At 39.2% G+C, this 21,083-nt stretch overlaps 2 protein-coding genes across 3 annotated transcripts; both read left to right on the forward strand.

Moving 5' to 3' along the window:
• The first annotated feature begins 1,189 nt into the window (after positions 1–1,189).
• On the forward strand, positions 1,190–20,390 carry LOC114523019 (lipoxygenase homology domain-containing protein 1-like). Of its 2 annotated transcripts, none has more exons than XM_028543825.1 (31): positions 1,190–1,202; positions 8,065–8,136; positions 8,333–8,376; positions 9,826–9,933; positions 10,211–10,243; positions 10,662–10,744; positions 10,934–11,168; positions 11,618–11,901; positions 12,283–12,473; positions 12,744–12,933; positions 13,054–13,241; positions 13,341–13,530; positions 13,683–13,876; positions 13,971–14,127; positions 14,340–14,696; positions 14,860–15,053; positions 15,189–15,363; positions 15,512–15,696; positions 15,987–16,161; positions 16,279–16,475; positions 16,589–16,887; positions 17,208–17,328; positions 17,422–17,490; positions 17,652–17,699; positions 17,926–18,055; positions 18,161–18,288; positions 18,371–18,724; positions 18,793–18,943; positions 19,169–19,301; positions 19,498–19,585; positions 19,715–20,390. In XM_028543825.1, the coding sequence occupies exons 6-31, from the start codon at positions 10,711–10,713 to the stop codon at positions 20,174–20,176; spliced, it is 4,929 nt and encodes a 1,642-aa protein (XP_028399626.1). In that variant the 5' UTR covers positions 1,190–1,202; positions 8,065–8,136; positions 8,333–8,376; positions 9,826–9,933; positions 10,211–10,243; positions 10,662–10,710; the 3' UTR covers positions 20,177–20,390. The 2 variants fall into 2 exon arrangements, with proteins under 2 accessions (XP_028399626.1, XP_028399625.1); XM_028543824.1 differs by lacking the exon at positions 1,190–1,202 and adding an exon at positions 7,549–7,822.
• Positions 5,201–6,332, forward strand: LOC114523020. Its single transcript, XM_028543826.1, has one exon. It carries the CDS (start codon positions 5,257–5,259, stop codon positions 6,151–6,153), a length of 897 nt encoding a protein of 298 aa, XP_028399627.1. The 5' UTR covers positions 5,201–5,256; the 3' UTR covers positions 6,154–6,332.
• Positions 20,391–21,083: the final 693 nt, after the last annotated feature.

Genomic DNA, 21,083 nt, shown 5'->3' on the forward strand with positions numbered 1-21,083 from the left:
GTTTGGCGTCTATGCAACACGATCACAACACTATTTATACCCTCGACACGTGAAACTTACTTAAACGGACCCGGCTAGAAAATCTTTAGTCTAGCTCTGCTTTTCACCCGCCGTTCCTAATTTTACAAACGACGCCCGCTGACAGTATGAGCCCGCGCAAGCGAGAAAATGTCGCGGAAGTTTTTTAAGAATATGATTTTGAAACATTTGTTATGGCGCAGCAAATCAGCGAGAACTGTTTTTTCCGAGGAGGGGCCAGGAGGAGTTTTTTCTCCGCATGCCGTCCTATTTTTGGACCAGGAACTGGTCCCTAACCGCTGCTAGTCTTCTTCTTGTTGTTGTTGTTGTTGTTGTTGTTAGGGGGCGACGCTCTTTAAAAAAACCTTAAGGCTCTATCATTACTTGTTTGATCGGAATGAAATTTGGCACAATCATTCTAAGCAATATTCCGCATCGATTGACGGAGTTCGAATTTTTACTTTTGACCTTTGAAGCAAGTTACAAGCAATTCTTGATATATTTGCAGCAAATAATATATACATATCATTAATATTCAGCCTATATATAAGTAAACGCAAACGATTAGAAATACATTGTCCTCTTCATTGTTATAAATACAATGCAGTTCAGAGATTAAACTCGGTTACGCAGTTCCTGGTCCACTATATTACGATCGTACTTGTTGTCAAAATAAACGGAAAGGTAGCGGGAATCGCCGTTTCTCTTTCAGAGAAAGAAAATTTTGTATTATTGAAAGAAATCTTTACTTGGCAGACACCAAAGCTCCTCAAAAGGAAGCCCATCCTCGCTTTAAATGATGTGACATTACTGAAACATTTTAACATTGCTATCACAAATTTTTAACCCTTACAGAGTTTGTTTCCCGTTTCCTACCCTAACTCTCTTGTTCTCAAGCGGACACTGCGAATCTTTATGCAAATTTCCACCAGCCATATTATTCCTGGTTCGACCGATGCTCAACTCTTTATTCAAATGAGCTACAGTTATGTATGATGCTTGCCCTTATATAGCAGTGACTTGCAAATTCACCAAATATTTGTATGCTTAATTATCCGTTGGAGCATAGCTTCGTAAATATAACTTATATTCCAGTACAACTTTCAATCGATGGATTTATACTCCTGAGCTCTTGCTTATCTGTCTTGATCTGAGTCGATTTAAGCTCCGAGAAGCCTAGAAAGGTAAGTTGGGAAAGTTATTTTTAAAGTTGTTTCGTATTTCGAATGTTGGCGTCATTCGAACAGGCCAGAATTCATGCGAGTGTCGTTTTGTTGATTGCGTTGTTATTCCACCTAATATCTCGACATTTCGACAAAGCTATGGATTATTTTCGACTTCGTATATTTGAAGACAAGTCTTGGCAGCTTGCCTGTTAAGTTACCGTATCGAGGCGGGAAAACTGAGTCGGTTGTTTTGACTTTTAACTAAAGAGTATTTTCGTAGATTTGCACGGCTGCATGTGGCATTTCATATGTCTCATGTGAGCAGCCTTTAAATAATACGAGACAAGCGTAAAATATATGTACCCTTAGGCTACTGGCCTGCAATTTACGACACAATTCAATATCAGTGAAGATATGGAAAGAGTTTACCTCTTCACTGACGCTGTTACTGTCTGTAGTGCGTAAAAAAGTCGGTAAACGACTAAACGTTACCGAACGTAAGAGCTACAAGCCGAGACCAGTTATGAATGACCATGGTCACGGTTCTAGCCGATGATCTAAGTTTGTCAGAACTACAAAACCTTAATTAAGCTGTTACTTGCAGGCATATTGTAAAGACACCACGATTTCGGAATTCTATACTTGTTGCTTTCTGTACTTACTACAGGCGCTATAGTTGATTTGGTAGTACGTTAATTAAAAGTATAGTAATAGCTTCTAAACTCGTTACCAAACTGCAGATAACAACATCCATGTGAAATATATAGCGTATAATTATCGAAGCGATCGTTTTTAAAGGACAATATTCGGATGAAATGTTTTGAAGGACAAAAGATCTTTAGAACTTTCAGTTCCAGTTTTATATTATACAACTTAAGACGCTGCCAATTTTTGGCTCATGACTCGATATCATTCAGGTTTTAAACACCAAGATATCTGCATTATTAAAAGGCTATTCAATATATTCTAATCGTGCTAGCTTTGTATCTATCGCGGAGTGCTGATAATCTTGAAACCAAACGAGTGTTTAGTTCATTGTAAGCCTGATCTCCACGGGACAAATCGACATGTACAACTACAAATGAAAAGTTAATGAAGCATTTCACTCAATTCATTGTCAATTTAATAGGTTTTGCAAACATCTTCATCACTATAAGTCTTCCCAAGTAATGCATGCATCACTTTAAGAAATAATATTGATATGCTGCTTTACTGTATGAAAGTTTTTCTTAGAAACTATAATGAAAAGTCATTTTGTTGTCACAGTTTGTTTGTGAAACATTTATCCAACAGTAGAGTAAGCCCTAATTTAGCATATATTTTAGGCATTTTTTTATATATACAGACCATTTTGTTTATAATTGAATTAAAATGAATAGGTTTCCTAGTTGTTAGACGAGTTTTGAGGCTAAATATCGCAATACCAGTTGATATATTGATAGACGCAATATAATGGCGGAATTTGTTCACGCAGGCGGTGTGCTTCCCCGGCATACAATAATTCCGGTATCGTGTTCGGAAATAACCAAGGATAAGAATTATGAATTTTCAGTTGTTCAAATATTTTTCGCTCGGGAACAAATAATTTTAGAAATATTGCCCGGATATAATTGGAATGGAAATTAAGTATTATTATAGTCGGGCATACCCGACTTGTGCAACTTTGCCATTCCAGGGGAGGGGGCTCGCATCCTGCGACCTCGCTTCATGCGCCTATTGTAATTTAAATGCTCCGTGTTCCCGTCTGTCGCATTTGAATAGAAAAACTCTTATTTCCTTATACATGCATGAGTCTCGACTCCTTGTAATATTAAGAGGAATGGTAAAATATATCGCTTTTTTAAAATGGGAAGAAAGGGACTGAGTGATTTCTTTATTCGAAATATATATATCAAAGTCCCTATAACGAATATGTGATTTTTTTATACAGACCTATTGTCTGGCAAAGGTGTAACCTTGGATTGGGTATATTGCACCTTCGGGTTCATAAGTTAAGAGCATATATGAAACGCTCGCTTTGAAACGTTTAGTGTTGCATTTGAACAAAATATCACCGAAGATGTAAACCATTTTGTTCAAAACCTGGACGTGGACTCAAACGCGATATAGTTGATATTACCTTTCGCGATGGGTTGATATTACCTTTAAGTTAAAGATAAAAAATCGACCATTATTGATCGATTTATTAATTGATCGCGATCAACTGATTAACGAAGCTAGCTAAGTTAACAAACACTGAGTTTTCAGTAGCCAATTACTGGCCAATTATTGATTTCAAACGCGAATTGATGTTTAGCAGGTATAGTGTCTGGGTAATTGCAATTTTAGGCATCTATGCACCTGCGTATTAAAATTCAATTTTCCATAAATTTAAAGAACGTAAAACTATTCTGAGAATTTAAAATGGTCGTTCTGTCTTGATTTAAAAATGGAACTGGTAATATATCATAATAAGTACATGTATGTATTCATTTAGCATGGAGATCAGCCGTATTCTTCCTAGAACCGTAAAATATTTCAAATTCTAATAGTTTACCGGTCCGGGCACATCCACGATATATTGAATAGTGTTGCAAAATGCTCGATCCCCTCTTGTAAAAAAGTAGCACACAAGTGGTTTCTGTCACGAAGATAGCCAACATCACGGATAGTTGAGGTTAATCTGCCCAAACACGAAACTCGAGGAAATTGGTCGGTCAATGGCATTTCAGACGAAGGAACAGGGTGGAATATTCCGGTGGCGTGATAACCCATGGCAATCTAGGCAATTGTGAGGACATTAATGTGAGACAAAATGTATTATCGTTCAAAAGGTACACGTGTGTCAAACCTTACAACTTCGGAAGGATTTCGATCATCGGCTAAGAATCTCGTTTGCTACGGACCCCCACCCTTCCTATAGTTCAGCGTATTTCGAGGTCAGTGGCTACTACAACATTACAAAAAACTACACATGCACAGAACAGAAATGGCGGCACGTTTAAAAACTCTCTATAGTCTATCGCCTCATCAGCTCGCACGATTAACTCAATTGAGGGAGAAACAAAATTCTCTTTTGGTGCAATTAAAAAGGTTGATAAAATATAGTCTAGGTTATACTTCACATTTTGGTCGCATCAAATTAAACAAATGATAATGGCCATAATTAGATTTTTCACCTCTCATCATCGTTCGTCCTACACAATATACCACCATATCACTTCCACACAGTTATTCCATTCACTTCCACAAAGTTAATCTAAGAAATGGAATATTGAATAGGCTGATACTACATAGTGAGATTATTGCATGGGTAATGCTTTAACATTTCACAACGCTTTACTTTAACACTTTTACGTCAAAGGATGTTTTGTGACCCTTTTGACGTCTGAGGCTTCTAGCCTTCCTGTCAGCTTGTTTCATTTACCCTTTGATACTTGCGGAAAATTTGTTTCGTCTTCACACATTCGAAATTGTCTAAAATGATGGAAAGCGAAAAATTCGTATGGTTTAAGAAAACGCTCAAAGTTTAGGAGGCATCATTTTATAGTTTCGAAATGAGCTTGGTTTTTGACGTCGGAACTTTTTGGTGGGTATGAACAAAGTGGTGTTATTGTCTTAATGTGTGTCAACAGTTAGCCAAATTTTCCTATCAACACAGTCCCATAAGGAAAATTTTCTTACGAATGCCCCACCTGTAGTGACATTTGCATGCTCATTAAGTTGAAGGTAATGTTTAGTCTACTTGAACATGATATTTTATTCTTTGTCTATGGTCTATTTTTTTGAAAACAGATTATTATTATTATGATGGTATTTAAGATAAAAAAACGTTAACGTTACAATATTTAAGGTCAAAAACAACAGAAGATATCTAAAACCTATAATAAAGTAAATAGATTTACGATTCATAATTCAACACATTACACTTTCAATGTCGCTCAATAGCAGGCTCTTATCGCTGCTGTCAATTCCAAAAGCCTGAAACGGAAGTGTACGTACGTAATTGCTGATCATATAAAAGCGCCTACTCGATATGACAACTTGCATTGCATTGACTTGAGATCCGAAGTGAAATTGCTTTCGAGGTAAAATGCATTCAGGGCTGGTCATCACTATCTCCTTGGCTATTTTGCTTCAAAATGCTGCTCAACTCTGCGAGAGTTTGTCCGTCACAAACTACGGTTCAAAACGGATCAGCATGTTGAGACACGGTGAAAAATATGCAACTAATCGACCTTGTTACTCATGGGAAGACGTTCAGCCGAAGTACCACGGAATGACTCACATCAGAGGAAACAACGATAAACGTGGATCGTTCACATTCAACGTTGATGTACCAGTCTTCGTATATCTCGCCGTGGATTCGCGCTATCCTTACATTCACGGAGCTGCTTTCGAAAATACGAGTGAAAAAATCATGCTGGGTGGCTGTCATCCTCGTACTCCTTTTTACATCTATAAAAGCAAACAGGCGCTTGGTCCTGGGCCCGTGACGGTGAATTTTAAAGCAATAAGTATGTCGGGCGTTTTCGTTCGAGATGCAAGGCTCGTACAACCAGCGGCTGAGTTGAAGATCGTGCCACTGACCGCGAGATACGCTGAACTAAGCATGGTGCGAGACGGTGAGAAATTCAGCACAAACCGCCGCTGTTACAAGATGATCGACATCCCTCCGAGGTTTTACGGTTTAACACACGTCCGCCTTTTGAACGACGAGACTTCCTTCTCGTTCCACATCAATGTCCCCGCTGTTGTCTACGTTGCAATAGATTCTCGCCGATCACGCCACCTTAATGTCCTCCCCAGTTCCTTCGTCAACACGGGCGAGAAGATCATACATGCAGGTTGCCACCCGCAGACCGATTTCCCCGTGTTTGCGAAGAGGTTCAATCCGGGCAACGTTGTAGTCAATTTGGGAGTATCCCGGATGATCGCTGTCTTCGTTGAACCACTTGTGGACAACACTTTCAAGACTGGTGTTTATTAGAACATGTGATTCTGCCATGACTGGGTGATCCTCGTTTAGAATTAAGGAATTAGAATTCTATAGTAACAATATATTATAATTATATAACCATAACTATATACTTTCTATACTGTAACTATGTCAAAATTATGTCATTACCTACTCTAGACATTATTAAACACTTTAACCTCGCAAACAAAATGCTGTAACCTAATCTTCTTTAATGATTTATTTTGTGGTAGTTTGGATGTTTCAAATTTTCAACGGTGAAGCGATTACTGTCCATCTTGTATTCTTTGCCTAAAGATCTGAGGAAGGGGTGCCTCTCTCCCTTTCACCCTCCTTTCCGAATTCGCAATGGCTCCCAATTCTTCTTTGTTTGAAAATCGTTGGTTCTGGCCAAGAGACGGCCTCAGAAACAATTAGTAATTCCCTGCGTTCTACGATTCGGTTGAAATAGAAAAACTTAGCTTGAGTATCTCCGAAGTTCCTGAGCCACAGACAAGAATTCCAACAATGCATAGATTGCCCGGTTGCATTCGTAGGGCGCGTGGGATACGTGTGGAGCAGGCACCAGCAGCCTGAAATTAACCACAGTTAACCACTGATCCGTCAAATTTGCCACGCCACTTCGGCATAGTCACTATAAACGGGGGAAGTACGGTTAATTCGATCAGTAAACGACGATACTGGTGAGCGGCAATGGCGTACGCGAGTAATTACAGGCTTGAAATCTCTACAGATTCTGTAAAAAAAAATTATTCTCCCCAGGTTTTCCCTATCCAACTGTTCATTAATTAAGAACAAAAGACCTTCGCTGGAGTTACCTCCGGTTCTAATAATGAGTTTCAAAAGTAAAATCTAGGGACCCAAAATATACCAAATCTGCTTAAAACGAAACCAAAACATTGTGACCAGCGATCACAGTAGCTATAGGGTATCCGATAGGGTGTGATTTTCGCTTCTTCAGTAAATATATTCCCAAGCGACAACATAAACAGTTAAACCCTTAGTTTCGTAAGCTAGCAGCTAGCAAGATGGCTAGATCCGGTGTATTCTAGTATAGTTTTGTAAAGAGACAGAATTCAGCCACAGCTTAACCGGCTGATAAAGACCGATAATTAATAACATTTTAGGGTAAATTGTAACATTGCGATGTAACAAATAAAATGTATTAGAACAATTTTACAGTAATTAGAATTTAGAACAACTTTTACAGTGAAAACTATTTATGAGAACAAAAAAATTAATAGTTTACACTTTGGATGACAGGTATTTTTGTACCGAATGCACCATAAAACGGTCCGTATGATTCAATAAATTGGAGTCAATTAGGCCTTGAGTGGATATTTAGGAGTTTTTTGTATGCAAATTATATGCAAAAATTTAGGTTTAGTTTAATTTCGGCAGCCCCCTCACTGTTGACCGGCGGAGCATGAAAGTTACGTCAAAACAAACTAAAGCGACCTCGTTTTAATCCCCAAACAACTTTATGTTTTGGATTTTACAACTGTCCTACGATCGCTGTTAACGCTAAGTCGAAGGTCGCGCTGGTTTGTTTGACGAATCTGCCTAAAAAATTTTACAGTTTGTAGTTTGTTGTACAACTTAAATTCCCACTATGTCGACCGTTCGTGGGCACTTTCCGGCAGACGAAAGGTTTAAGAGGGATGAATCTTTCCATGATCAGGTCTGACTTGAATATTTAAACGGTATTTTTATTTGACAGTTGCCTCAAGTAGATCAAAAGTGGGCAATTGAATCGTTTGTGGTCGACGGGCATCATTTTATTGGGAAATTTGTACTTGTATTGAGGCAACCTGCTGCGGTTTTCAATTCCCAACCAATCGCTTCGGCAAATTGGCTCACTTGTGAATACAAAGCTATATTGAAAGCCGCATAGAAAACCAAGCATTTTCTTTTCAATTTCAGGAGGCCCAATTCGACAAGCTAAGCCGAAGTTTGGAGATAGAAAAACGCAAGGTTGCCAAAAAACTCGAGAAGGTAAGCTGCTTCTTCCATTTCAAATCGCTTCGGTATTAAATATTAAAGATTTAAGTACATTCCTTGTGTAATTTGATCGTACGCGTCCCTTCGACGGTTTTAAAATTCACTTCTGATTTATATAACCGATAAGTTATAGAATAAGCACAGGATTGTACCTTATTTCGTAAAAGAACGTCTTTGGTATCTTTTGTAGTGCAAACAAATATCTGAAACAGCGTCTATAAGTTCATATTCGAGGTGAGAAATTACTGCTTTAATATATTGTAGTCTGTAAACGCTTTCTAGTTTATAAACAACGACCTCAAATAATTGAAATACCTCATAGTGTATCGACGGTATCCTGCGCTGGTAAGTCGCTTTATTTAAGATGAACTGTCCGATATGAGAAGGAAATTACTGATTTATTTGAATACATTTTAGCCCCGAACTTAAGCATAATCATGGACATGATACTATATTGTATGATTTCTGAATAATACTATATGTTTCACAACAATCGTTACATAGGCTTGACATTTTAGATAACCTATCTGTATTTGTAAAGCGTTGTTCGGCTCAATATAAAAGTAAAACCCCTTCGAATTTCATCTAAACCCGTATGAAATTCCACTTTGTTGTTATTGAAAACTAAAGGTTTTCTATAACCAGTATTTCGTTGTGATTTTAAATCATCGAGTTTTAGAAAGTTCTAGTTGTTGTTTTGGTTAATTAAAGAGCGGTCATAGTCTCTGTAACCAGAGCTTTACGGCTTAGTTCTTCTTAAAGTTGGGTACAAAAGTCTTGTTGTTTTAATTCTTATGAGATAATACACGGAAACTGGCGAGGAAAGCGAATATTTCAAGAACTTTAGCTCCGGAAATTCAAGTGTGTAGTCATAAAAACATTTCAGAATATATTTCTTGCATTCCAAAATTATTCGTAACCAGAAAACTCCTCCTGTGTGTTGATATATGTTAGTATATTTAAATGGTGTGGTAAATGATGGCATTGTTAAAGCCATATGATTAAATTTTTAATTGCTTTATTTGTAGCCTTGGATCGTGAATCTTGTTTGTTAATATTTGGAGTTTTGAGCTCAATATATTATATATTGTTATGATCTTAAAAAAATGTAATTCCCATGCCAATGCCATGCAATTTAACATGACATCAAATGAACTGCCACAGTTGAGTTGACTACCAGTCTACCACTGCCATTTTATTTGTCAGACATTAGACATAATTCACTGTAGTACTACAAAAAGTAGGTGTGCATTTTGAGCTTACTGGTTAACTAATTCACTGTCAGATATTAATCCTCTTAGTGTGAATGACATGCCTATTCTATTGTTTTACACTGTCTTATGCCAAACAATTTCACACACAAGTGAAAGATGACTGCCAGTAACTTCTGTGATCGCCTTGGGGTTAGAGTTCTGTAAGACACTAAACTAGATCAACCTAGGAAAATATAACCCAAATTATCCAAAACAAATATTTAGTGTTTATTTAGTATCATGCTTTGCTAAAACATTAGACTTAGCAATTCTGTGTCCAGATGCATTTACTGAAGTTGTTAAAAAACTAATGACTGCATTTAAAGTCAGCAGTGGCAAAATTTGTCATGAGCTTGTCATGTCACAAATTCTGCACTGCACCTGGACCTTAATTCAAATTGTCCTTCACATCTTTAATTATTTATTGCAGTTCGACTGACGAGTCATTTGTGTGGAGAGGAGAGAATGGAAGTGTGAAAGGAGATAATTTAAACGAGGGCAGTCAAAACAGTGGTTCTACCTTAGTTGATAATTATTTGTAAGTTATTTTCTTGTTGCATATCAAAAACGTATTTAATTATTTATACCCAAGCTACCTAAAAGTCAATGAGGTGCATTTATTAACCTATGTTGAATATATAATTTTAAAGTGCTCTATTAATGAATAACTAGCTGTTTGGGCTTTAATCTTCTTGAAGTTTGGAGGAAGCGTATCTACTGCTTCTTAGTTTAGTTGAAGTGTTTATTGAAATAATTTAGTTAAAACTAAATAATAATTTATGAACTTAATATTTGAAATTGTTTTTCCACTTTAGGAAGGACTTGGAAAGTGAACTTGATAATAATAGGTATCGATCTTTTGTCATAATACATAAATTGTTATGTGGATATTTGCGTTAAAAACAACAATTTAATCATTCAGGGGCCGGTTGTATCAAGCCCGTTTAGCTTAAACGGTGGTTAAGTTCAAAATAGAAATCAAGTCTATCGTTTTATTCAACAAGCAAACTAAATGTTTTTAACCTTAATACAAAGATACTGTTTACAACTACATATTCAATGCATAAAATTCACGTTGACTCACTCAAGAGAGATGTAGGAGTGTTATTTAATTTTGACTTATCCACCGTTTAAGCTAAACGGGTTTGATACAACCGGCCCCTGGAAGATAGAGAATTTTTATGACTTTATTTTCCTGAAAGCAGTTTCAAATAGTTTATTATTAAAGTGAGACTTTTAAAGTGAATGATTATGCCTTTTTTGCAGCGAATTTGGAAGATTTAACAACCAAATACCCGGCCAAAAGGAAAGCAAAATGAGTACGTTTGAAACAAGGTCTTATTCCCAAGGTATAAAACTATATCTTTGTTTTGAATAATGATAATCTCACTGAATTATCTCACGGCATGCGCAAAAATCTGTAATTCATCCGATCGATTCAAAAATCCAGACATTTTCTAACCAAAACGCAATAGTTCCTTGCTTATGCTTTACCATACAATTCATGTCCATTTCATAATTTTCATTTGTTTTGTCAGATGGCGGTTACACTCAAAGCTCTAGAACAACGACAACCACAACAACACGACAGTATTCATACCGTACAGTAAATGGTGAACGCATCGAAGATGGTGATTTACCGATAGCCAATGGTGACCGTCACGTCCAGAAGTACACCTACACCACACAGAACGGCTACAGTGACAGTAGAGGCTATGGTGGAAATTCCAGGCAAGATTACCCCGATGACGAGTTTAGAGATGTTCCTGGAAGGTTTGTGAAATTTCGTATATTTGGATGCCCAGTTACCCACAAGTTTTGATCCAGAGTTCGTTGTTTCTTGAACGCCGTTTGTTAAAACAATTGAATTCAATAAAACCATAAAACAAGAAAAATATACCTCGAAAACGCAAGCCAAGTTTTCGCGCGTTCGAAATTTTGAACACCAGACACGCGTGGAAATCCCCGAGGGAGAACACGTGCGCGTCTCGCGGGGCTTTGAACGTCTTAGACCTATGAAACAGCATCCCTTGTCATACTTATTTCGATGAATTGGATAACTTTGAAACCAGCCGAAAACGCATTTGAAAACTGCAACTCTTCATATACCGTGCATACTAATTAAAAAGCCTACTTCCGGGCTTTCCAAATACAGTTTCATCTACTTTCTGTATGGAATTTCTCTGTGATTAATGTGTTACGTTTTCTACTCGTTTCTTAAGATACGCCCCAGACTCCAGACAACCACGCGGCAGCCACAGTTCTCAGGGTTCTGCCAGCGACGAAATTTCTCGAAAAACAGCCTCGTACACTGAGTCGGCGCCGACCGACCTCGAGCAGAGATCTGGATCTAGATCGTCGTCACGTTCAAGCACGACGCGCGGTGCGGAGGCTCCCCCCCAGTCTCAAACTCTGCCACGGACATTCGGGCAAAATGAGCCGGGCGATGTCCCGCAACAAGGGTCGTCAACGGTGCCAAGACAACCACCAAAATCTAAAGAAAACAGTAAGTCAAGCTCTTGCATAGATATTGTCCTTAAGTTCTAAACTGTTCTTCCTAGAGGTCCAGAGAAGATCATCTCTTATTGATCCACTGTTACTACAAGAGGAAACTTAAACTAAACTAACTTTATTTATACTGGATAGCTCTATCAGTTCTAAACTGTTCTTCCCAGAGGTCCAGTAAGGATAATCTCTTATTGATCCAGTGTTACTACAGGAGGAAACCTACACTAAACTAACTTGATTTATTTATACTGGATAACTCATCAGTTCTGAACTGTTTCAGTAAGGACATTTTTTATTGATCTATAACTAGTGGTGCTCTAATCAATTAATTTACAACTTAGTGGTCTTGAAGTATTAACGAGATTATTTCTAATTCTAGTCACATACAATTTGAGTATGAAAGTCGGTGATGTTAGAGGTTCAGGTGCCGATGGTAATGTCTACATTCAACTGTTTGGTACCGAAGGCAAGACTGCCAAAATCCAGCTACGACAGGCTGGTGATACGAGAAATAAATTTGAGAAAGGAAAGACGTACAAATTTACAGTTGACACTGTAGATATTGGTCAGGTGCGTTCCCTTCCAAACACCATTGTGCATTTTGTCTTTCATTGGAAAGCAGTTAATGGGCTAATGCCTCTCCCTTTGTTAAAAACAACAAACAACTATAAGGAGAATGCAGAGAAAATATGATACTCTGAGAAAATATTCTATGATTCTATGAGATTCTCCCCCGTAGAACATAGATAGAAAGCTAAACTAATACCTTAGGCCATATCTTCCCTCGAGCCTCGCGTGTCTGGAGGCAACTTCACTCTATTGCATCGTATTTTTGTGTAGCTTGAGCGTATAAAACTAAGTCACGACCACAGAGGATATGGTTCAGGATTCTTTGTCGATGAAGTCGAGGTTGAGGTTCCCTCGAGGAACGACCGAGTTACCTTCCCTTGCCATTGCTGGTTGGCTCAAGATGGCGGAGTCAAGGAGACTGATATGGTGGCCTCACAACCATCTAAACCACCTCAGCCGAGTAAGTTGAGAGCATTAATTGCATATTGACGTTTAACCGAACCAGTCCGCTCAAACGTGTGAAGCCATTGAAATATGACGGCATTATAGAAATAACGAATGCTTCAAATTTACTTTTTAGCGAAAATCTACACCGTTTCAATTCGCGTTGGCGAAGTGGTGAACTCTCAGACAAGTCTTTATATTCAGTTGTTTGGTGAGAACGGAGAAACAAGCAAAATAATGCTGAGGCCAGCAGGGCCTTCTCTCTCGAAATTTGAACCCGGAAGAACTTACAAATTCACTGTCGAGACCGTTGATATTGGAAAGGTAGGGTAGAGTGCTCTCCAATCTAAATTTTAGTATTCTGGCGTTATTATATTGGATTATTCAGTTCTAAACTTGAAGATGATTTGGAATTCCTCCTAGGTTGAGAGATTACGTATGGGTCAAGACAGTAAGACGGGGGGTAAAGGTCTCTATGTTGAGACCATTGAAATAGATCCCGAAGGGGGCGAGAATGTGGTGTTTCCATATCATGGCTGGTCTGAAGACGACGATCTGAAGTCTCAAAGGGATATTTATCCCGAATCAGAGTACTCTGGCGAACCTAAAGCTAGTAAGTGATGGAATTGTATTGGGACCGTTGAATTAAGATAGATGAAAGGCTACCTTAAGTTTATTACAGCTATACCGGCCGTGTTCCAAGATCAAACTCGTTTTAATGCATCGTTCCTTAAACTGATTTTTTAAATTATCAATCCAATGTAGATGTGGACTACCACCTCACAATCCGCACAGGTGATATCGCAGGCGCAGGTACTGATGCACCGGTCTTCATTCAACTGATTGGTGACGATGGCGAGACCGAACGAATTGAACTGAGTCCTGGGGGGACTGGAGACAAGAGGTTCGATCGGGGTAGAACTGATAAGTTTGTGATTGGCACTTTGGACGTCGGGAAGGTGAGCTATGCCATTGAACTCTAACACAACTGGTACGATAAGTTGAGGCAACGTACGTAATATTCAATCTCGTGTGTATTCTCTAATATTGCAGCCTCATACCATCCGTATCGGTCATTTGGGTCGGGATAGTGACTCGAGCTGGTACTTAGATGAAGTAATAGTCGATGTTCCATCTCGTAACGAACATTATCTCTATCCGTGTCATTGCTGGCTAGAAGATGGAAAAACTGAGACTGAACTCTCTGCAGGTATTATCTGCGTTTATATATTCTTTTATGGGGAATCTCCGGTCATGGTAACTTGATTACATCATTTATAGGGGGATGCACATAAATATAGTTTTACTTGCGTCTTGATCTTTCCCGTTTTTTCTGATTTGCTGATTTTTTCTCCATTTGCAGCCAGTGCGTCGCTAGCTGACGGTTCTACTAATGTTTCTGATTTCTTTCTCTATTCGCAGAAGTCTACAAAGTCCCTCTGGGTCCAGGAGCTCCACCGATGGACCAGCCTCCTCTTACCAAGCAACGATCATACGATGACGAAGACAGCGCCCCGCCGCAAAGACCGCCATATAAGGAAGAGGATGTACCCAATCAGAGTCCGCCGTACGTTGATGACGAAGACGTACCAATCGAAAGGCAGCCAATAGTGGAAACTGTTCAGCGAAACGAAAAACCCCAGGATGTCGAAGGGTCGCTACCGGACTCTGATACCCGGAGATCCCCTCCTCGAAGTATATCACCGGAGAATCGACTCCCGTATGAAGAAAGGACCTCTACTAAGGCACCGTTGACTGATGAAGATGACAGTAGAAGCAGTAAGCAAGAAAGTCTTAATATGACTTAGTTGTTGTTTTTTGGGGATTTGTATCAGGGAATGTGGAAACCGGGGATGGGCGAATGTTTTCCGGTGGGTCGTACCTCTCAACCCTCACAAAGTTCTCCTATGCATTATTGTGATTTTTCCCCAATCCTTCTTAGACGTCACATACGAGTTGTGTCTCAAGATGGGAGATGTTCAAGGCACTGGGACCGAGGGTTCGGTTTTCGTTGAATTGATCGGTAGCAAGGGGAAGACTGAGAGAATTGTGTTGAGAGAAGCGAATGACTCCAGAATCAAGTTTGAGAAAGGGAAAAGTTATAAGTTCACCATCGAAACTGCTGATATAGGAATAGTAAGTAGACGTAACAAAGTGGGTTCATACTATCACTTTTATCCGATCAAATAAAAGTTCGTTTCAAAGATTTTGCTTTGTCGACCACCAGACCACGGTATTTTGAAAATTTAACCTTTTCCTTTATTTTATCAGGCGGAGAAAGTCCGCGTCGGCCACGATGCTCATGGCCCTGGTCTGGGATGGTTCCTGGAGGAACTGAGTGTCACGGTACCATCACGTGATGAGCACGTTGTGTTTCCGTGTCATTGTTGGTTAGCCGAGGATCAAGGTGATGGTAAACTGGAACGAGAATTATCCTCAACACAAGGTGAGGATCACGTGATCAATGCATTTTAAGGATCACGTGTCTTGAAGTGTAAACCCTTTTGAAAATAATATACTACAAATCTATTAGCGCACTTGGTGTAGAAAAATACTCAACTATGCTCTTACGTATTTTCTCATTGAAATTTCAGCGACATACCATCTTGCCTTGGCTACTGGTGATGTTCCTAACGGAGGAACCGAAGCGGTGCCTTACATCCAGATATTTGGTGAGAGAGGTGACACCGGCGTGATCGAATTACGAAAAGAAGCTAACTCTGGTTTTGTTCGAGGGAAAACTGACTTCTTCAACGTGGATGCCGTTGACGTGGGAAAGGTAATGAAATTTTAGGGAATATACACGTTTGGGTGATCCTGTAAGCATTGTCATGCTCTGATAGAATTAAACGATGTTAACGTCATCGAAAAATTGAAGTGTGGACAGAATAGGAAAACACAGCATTGTACTGTCGCTTGGATGATAGAAACCTTTTCCAGGAGATCTTTTTGTAGAATATAAAAGCAAAAATATTCCGAATTTAAACATCTTGTAAACCCAAAGAATTCAGCCGTTAAAAAGTATCATATTTTGAATATTTAACACCTGATATTTTATTTCTTCTAAAGATTGAAAAGATTCGCGTTGGTCATGATGGCCAGGGTTACGATGGTGGATGGTTCCTCGAGGAAGTTGTCTTAGACTGCCCCCAACACGGAGAACATTTGATCTTCCCCGCCCACTGTTGGTTGTCCGATGTAGAAACTGATCGACAGACAGAACGGGAGTTTACTCCTGAGCAAGGTAACCATGCAAACGAGAAAACCTTTGAGGTCTTACAAACAGCACTGAATTTAGCTTGAAACCAGCTTTTTTGGATATCTATCGACCAAACAGTACACTTTTTCATTTTTATTACAGTCGCTCCTTACAAAGTATTTATCAGAACCGGCTCGCGACAAGGGGCCGGAACGGACGCTAGTGTATACATGCAGATATTTGGAGATCAAGGGGACACTGGAATCATTGATCTTAAACAAATCATGTTATCCACCTCGGGACAGTTCGTCGCCGACCACGAATGCAAATTCGACATGGAGACCGTCGATGTTGGAATGGTATGTTTGTACGGAACTTGACTAACAATGTCCGTTCAACTACATGCATACAAAAATCTGTTCACCAAGTTTTGGAAGTGTTTTTGATTGAGTAAAATTGATTTGTTTTATAGCTTGAGAAAGTACGTATTGGTCACGATAACAGCGGCCGCGACCCTTCGTGGTACTTAGATGAAGTAATGGTCATTCTTCGCGACGAGTGCTGGGTCTTGCCGTGCCATGATTGGCTGGATGAAAACAGGGGGGACACGGAACGCATGCTGTTCCCTGAGACCAAGACGTTCGCACAGGAGCCCGACCTCGAAGACCTCATCGCGTACTTGGGTAGCAACGATGTCGTTCTGATTGTAAACGCCGAAGCTTACCTGCAACATCTGTTCTACAAAGACGATGGAATTAAAACCAAATTTAGGTAAGAGCCAGTTTGCAGCATTCTGATTGTTTTCAGCGTAAAAATGCTCCTATACTGACCGATAATATATCGGTATTATATATATAATATATCGGATATTTATATTTTTTTGTCAAACCAAAATTAATTGATGGTGGCTTGAAAATACGTCTGAAGGAAGTTAGAAACTTTTGTGAGCGTTTTCACTTTCCCCATGCTGGGAAAATAAATTTCGCAAGTCCATCGATCAATCCCCTAGTGTACTTGATTTCCAACAGGGACAATTCTTCAGTGATTTTCACTAATAATTGGTTAACTTTGAAATCTACGTTTCTTTGTAGGGCTTTGAATGGTATCCCACCCCTGATCCGATTGCTGGATAGCAGGAACGAAGATATACACAGAGGGGCGGCAGGGACATTGAGGAACTTATCTTTCAGCAAGGAAAACGATGAGAATAAGGTAAACTACATACTATTGTCATGAAGACTAAACTACTAATGTACACGTATCTGCAAGCACTATCGTATGAATTTTCACTGCCATATTTTGTAGGTTCACATTTGCCGTTGCGATGGTGTGAAAGCTATGATGAGATTACTTCAGCGAACTGACAGAGTCGAGGTAAGACTTTTTATTAGTAGGACTAAGGGTTAGGAGTTTTGGTTTAAGTCTGTGAAGTTTATATTTAAGGCGTGCATGGTTGTTAAGATTGAAGTTATGATTTGGATTAGTCCTTCTTCCAAACTGTAACTGACTCTATTAGCTTCTTTTTATGTTTCCAGCTCAAAGAATTGTTGCTGTCGATCATTTGGAACTTGTCATCTTGTGAGGTATGTAATGATATAATGATATTGCCATTCTCGAGCGATGAGCGCTTATATATTTTACTTTTTCGTATATTTCTTTCTTTTTTAATCGTTTCAAGGAATTTTCTTGCTTCGATTAAGGATAAGCCATAATAATTACAGTTTCTTATCTTACTATAAACAGATCATTCAAGCATGCATTATATATTTCCCTGACAATATAAATAGCTCATATTTTCTTTTTTACCAGGAAATCAAGAGACATATTTTAGAAGAATGTTTAGTCCTAGTTGTAACAACGTTTGTTATTCCCGATTCCGGATGGGACAAGCGTGATATAGAGCCGGTCCGATGGACCCTTTGTTTCAGAAACGCCACTGGTGAGTATGATTTTACGTGATTCTTGAGAGTTGGTTGGATGTATTAGGAGTGAAGAGTAAACGGAGTAAAACTAAACTCTGACTGTGCTGTTTTTCTTGTTAAAGGTATCCTAAGAAATCTCTCGTCAGCTGGCCTGGAGGCGAGAAAGAAAATGCGTGATGTTGTTGGTTTAATCGATGCTATGTTGTATGTCATTAGACTTTCTCTTGGAAAGCCGGGCGTGGACGCAAAGGTGAGACATTCGTTTGTCACTAATTTCGTATCGGTGTTTCCACTTTGGTTATTGTAGGTTTCATCATTCCTTTCTTTTTTAGACTGTAGAAAACTGTGTTTGCATATTACGTAATCTCTCGTACCGTCTCGAAGAGGAAGTTGACCGCAATAAGTACCTAGATACAGACTTGGACCCAGATCGCCCGGACAGGACCATATATGGTGGTCCGGACAAAACCACCGCAGGTTGCTTCAGCAAAAAGTCGAAGAAGAAGGGTCAGGGTGATCGCGCGCCTATCGAGCGTGAAGGGCCACATGCCAAAGAAGGCGTGGCGTTGCTGTGGCAACCGGAAACATTGAGTCCGCTGCTCACCGTGCTTGCGGACTCGACTATCGCAGAGACGCTTGAAGCAGCCACTGGCATGATTCATAATTTAACTGCGTGCTCATGGAGGGTAAGTGTGTGTTTACATGAATTCTGTTTGAACATTTTGTAACCGTTTTTTATTTATTTCTATTCTAGTGGTCAGCGTTATTACGTTCTACACTCCGACGTGAGAAAGGTCTTCCGATCTTAGTTGAACTGCTCCGAGTCGATGACGACAGTGTTATTCGGGCGGATGCGACAGCACTTCGGAATCTGGCGCTCGACACAAGAAATAAAGTTGTTATTGGTACGTTTGTAATCTTGTTGGACTTTCAGTTTTTACACAAAAATATATTCTGCCTGCATCTTAATAAAAACTGCCTTGATTGAACATGTCTTCAAAAGTACGACAGCAAACGCCTTAAACCCTGAATAAAACCCTGCTGCATTTCCTGCTGCTTTTGAGACGTCTTCCCCCTCTGACACTGTATCACTCTGCAAAACTGAATGATGAAATCTTCTTTAATTCCAGGTAAATACGCGATGAAAGATCTTGTGTACAGACTTCCACCAGGCGAAGGAAGTCAGGGTGTTACAGAGCCCACCTATGGTGCTATTATCTGTACCATACATCAACTGGTTGACCAAGATTCACAGAATGCCAAGTATGTCTCTTTCACTTTCCCGTATAGGCCGGTTTGGCTAATTATGAACCATATTTCTCACCACTAGGCCGGGCACTCTTACAAAATTCCTTTCTTTGGTAAAATTGATCTCAGTCTAAACAAACTCTGTGTGTATCTGTGGAGATTGCGCTGGATGTTCATTAATCCATCGGTTCTTACCTCTTTTTTTTTAAAGGGCCGTACGTGATGTTGGCGGGGTTGTAAAACTCGTCAAAATCGCCAAGGGCAACTTCAATCCGAAAGTCATCAAAACAGCCAATCAGGTAAACCTATTTCTTGTTTTCCAAAATATATTTTACTCGGTTCAATCATGTGCTAGGTGCCAGTCTGATTTAAAATATCTACATTTTTTCAGAGAGTGGTATATTAAAACTACCGTTTTGTGGTTGTAGGTTCTGATCTCAATGTGGAACTTCAAAGAAACACGAACTGCCATCGACAAGGCTGGCTGGCAGTACACAAAGAACGTTGCAGACGAGTATGGACAAGCCCCTCGTCCCAAAGCCTACGACGATGTTTCATTACCCCGTAGTGCTCACAAGTCGTATAACAACCAACCCCGTTATCCCCCACCGACTACAAATACCCCTAGGGAACCCGACGACACTCGTGAACTCGAGAAGCGCGGTTACGCAATACCCAATACCGGCATCGACACTTCCCGGTCGTCACCAGGCCCTGCTAGAGCTTCTCCTAAACCTTCTCCTAAAGCTTCTCCTAAACCTTCTAGAGACGAGCCTTCCTCCCCCCATCTTTCGGATCTTCACGCACCCCCGGAATATGCGAAAGTGAATAAAAATCGTAAGAAAGCCCCGGAGGGGGAGGGAAAAGACGAAGCTGATTCGTGGGTCTGAAAATAACTGGTCTACTGTAAAACTTATTAAGAAAATCAATCTCCTAAATTTGATGTCAAATCTCACCAAAAACTGGTGTAATTTCTGTGAATTGAAAATTTGGCGCAATTTTCTCAGAATTTGAAAATGCGACTGGACATTTTGAGTATTGCATGGTAGCTACAAAATGATACTTTAACTTTGTTTATTTAATTAAACGCCTTACTCGAATATACACTCGCTTAAAATGAAAAGCTATGCTACCACTAAGCTTTAAAAACTTGATATTGGACAACTCTTCCTTAATTGTCTGACTTTAAAAACCCTGACTTGAAAACTGTGTTTTTGGTTGATAAATCAATGCCACCGATGTTTATTTGAGTGAACACGGTATCGATCAGTTCCATGTCAAAACATATTCATTTTGTAAGAATTTTTTCACGTAGATTTCGTTCATGCATAGCATAGTAAAGTAAGTCATTAGTTTCGATAGCTCGTGGCATTAAATTCACATATATATTTAGCTGTACTTATTTCATTTTACTATATATAAAAATATATAATTGTGCTAGTGTATTCTTGGGGACAGGAACTCAGGGAGGTTGGCCATTTTGCCTGGCCTCAATATAAGACAGAATTTGCCAGTAGCGTTTAAAAAGTAGAACAATGTGAATGACAATGTAATTATGTTTGCTAGCGTTTATCAATTCCTATTTTTGCTGTTAACTGAAGTAAATAATTTTAATATAATAACTACTGAGAAACTTTATTATAAAATAACCAGTAAAAACTTTGTGTTCTGCTTTGCTAAAATCTGTCCCGAGTCAATATCTATGATCGGTCTAATAATCAATAACTAGGATCAGTCTAATAATCATGGTACAAGATTTCACATGATTCTAATAATGGTACATGACTCTTACATGAT

This window comes from Dendronephthya gigantea, unplaced genomic scaffold (assembly GCF_004324835.1).
Source record: "Dendronephthya gigantea isolate DGI-Jeju-01 unplaced genomic scaffold, DenGig_1.0 000026F, whole genome shotgun sequence".
NCBI lineage: Eukaryota > Metazoa > Cnidaria > Anthozoa > Malacalcyonacea > Nephtheidae > Dendronephthya > Dendronephthya gigantea.

Coding starts and splice junctions, on each gene's coding strand:
- LOC114523020 (XM_028543826.1), top strand. CDS start 5,257: ATGCATTCAGGGCTGGTCATCACTATCTCCTTGGCTATTTTGCTTCAA.
- LOC114523019 (XM_028543824.1), top strand. CDS start 7,754: ATGTCGACCGTTCGTGGGCACTTTCCGGCAGACGAAAGGTTTAAGAGG. Junction 8,137..8,332: donor TTGCCAAAAAACTCGAGAAG/GTAAGCTGCTTC, acceptor TATCTTTTGTAG/TGCAAACAAATATCTGAAAC. Junction 16,888..17,207: donor GGAATTAAAACCAAATTTAG/GTAAGAGCCAGT, acceptor GTTTCTTTGTAG/GGCTTTGAATGGTATCCCAC.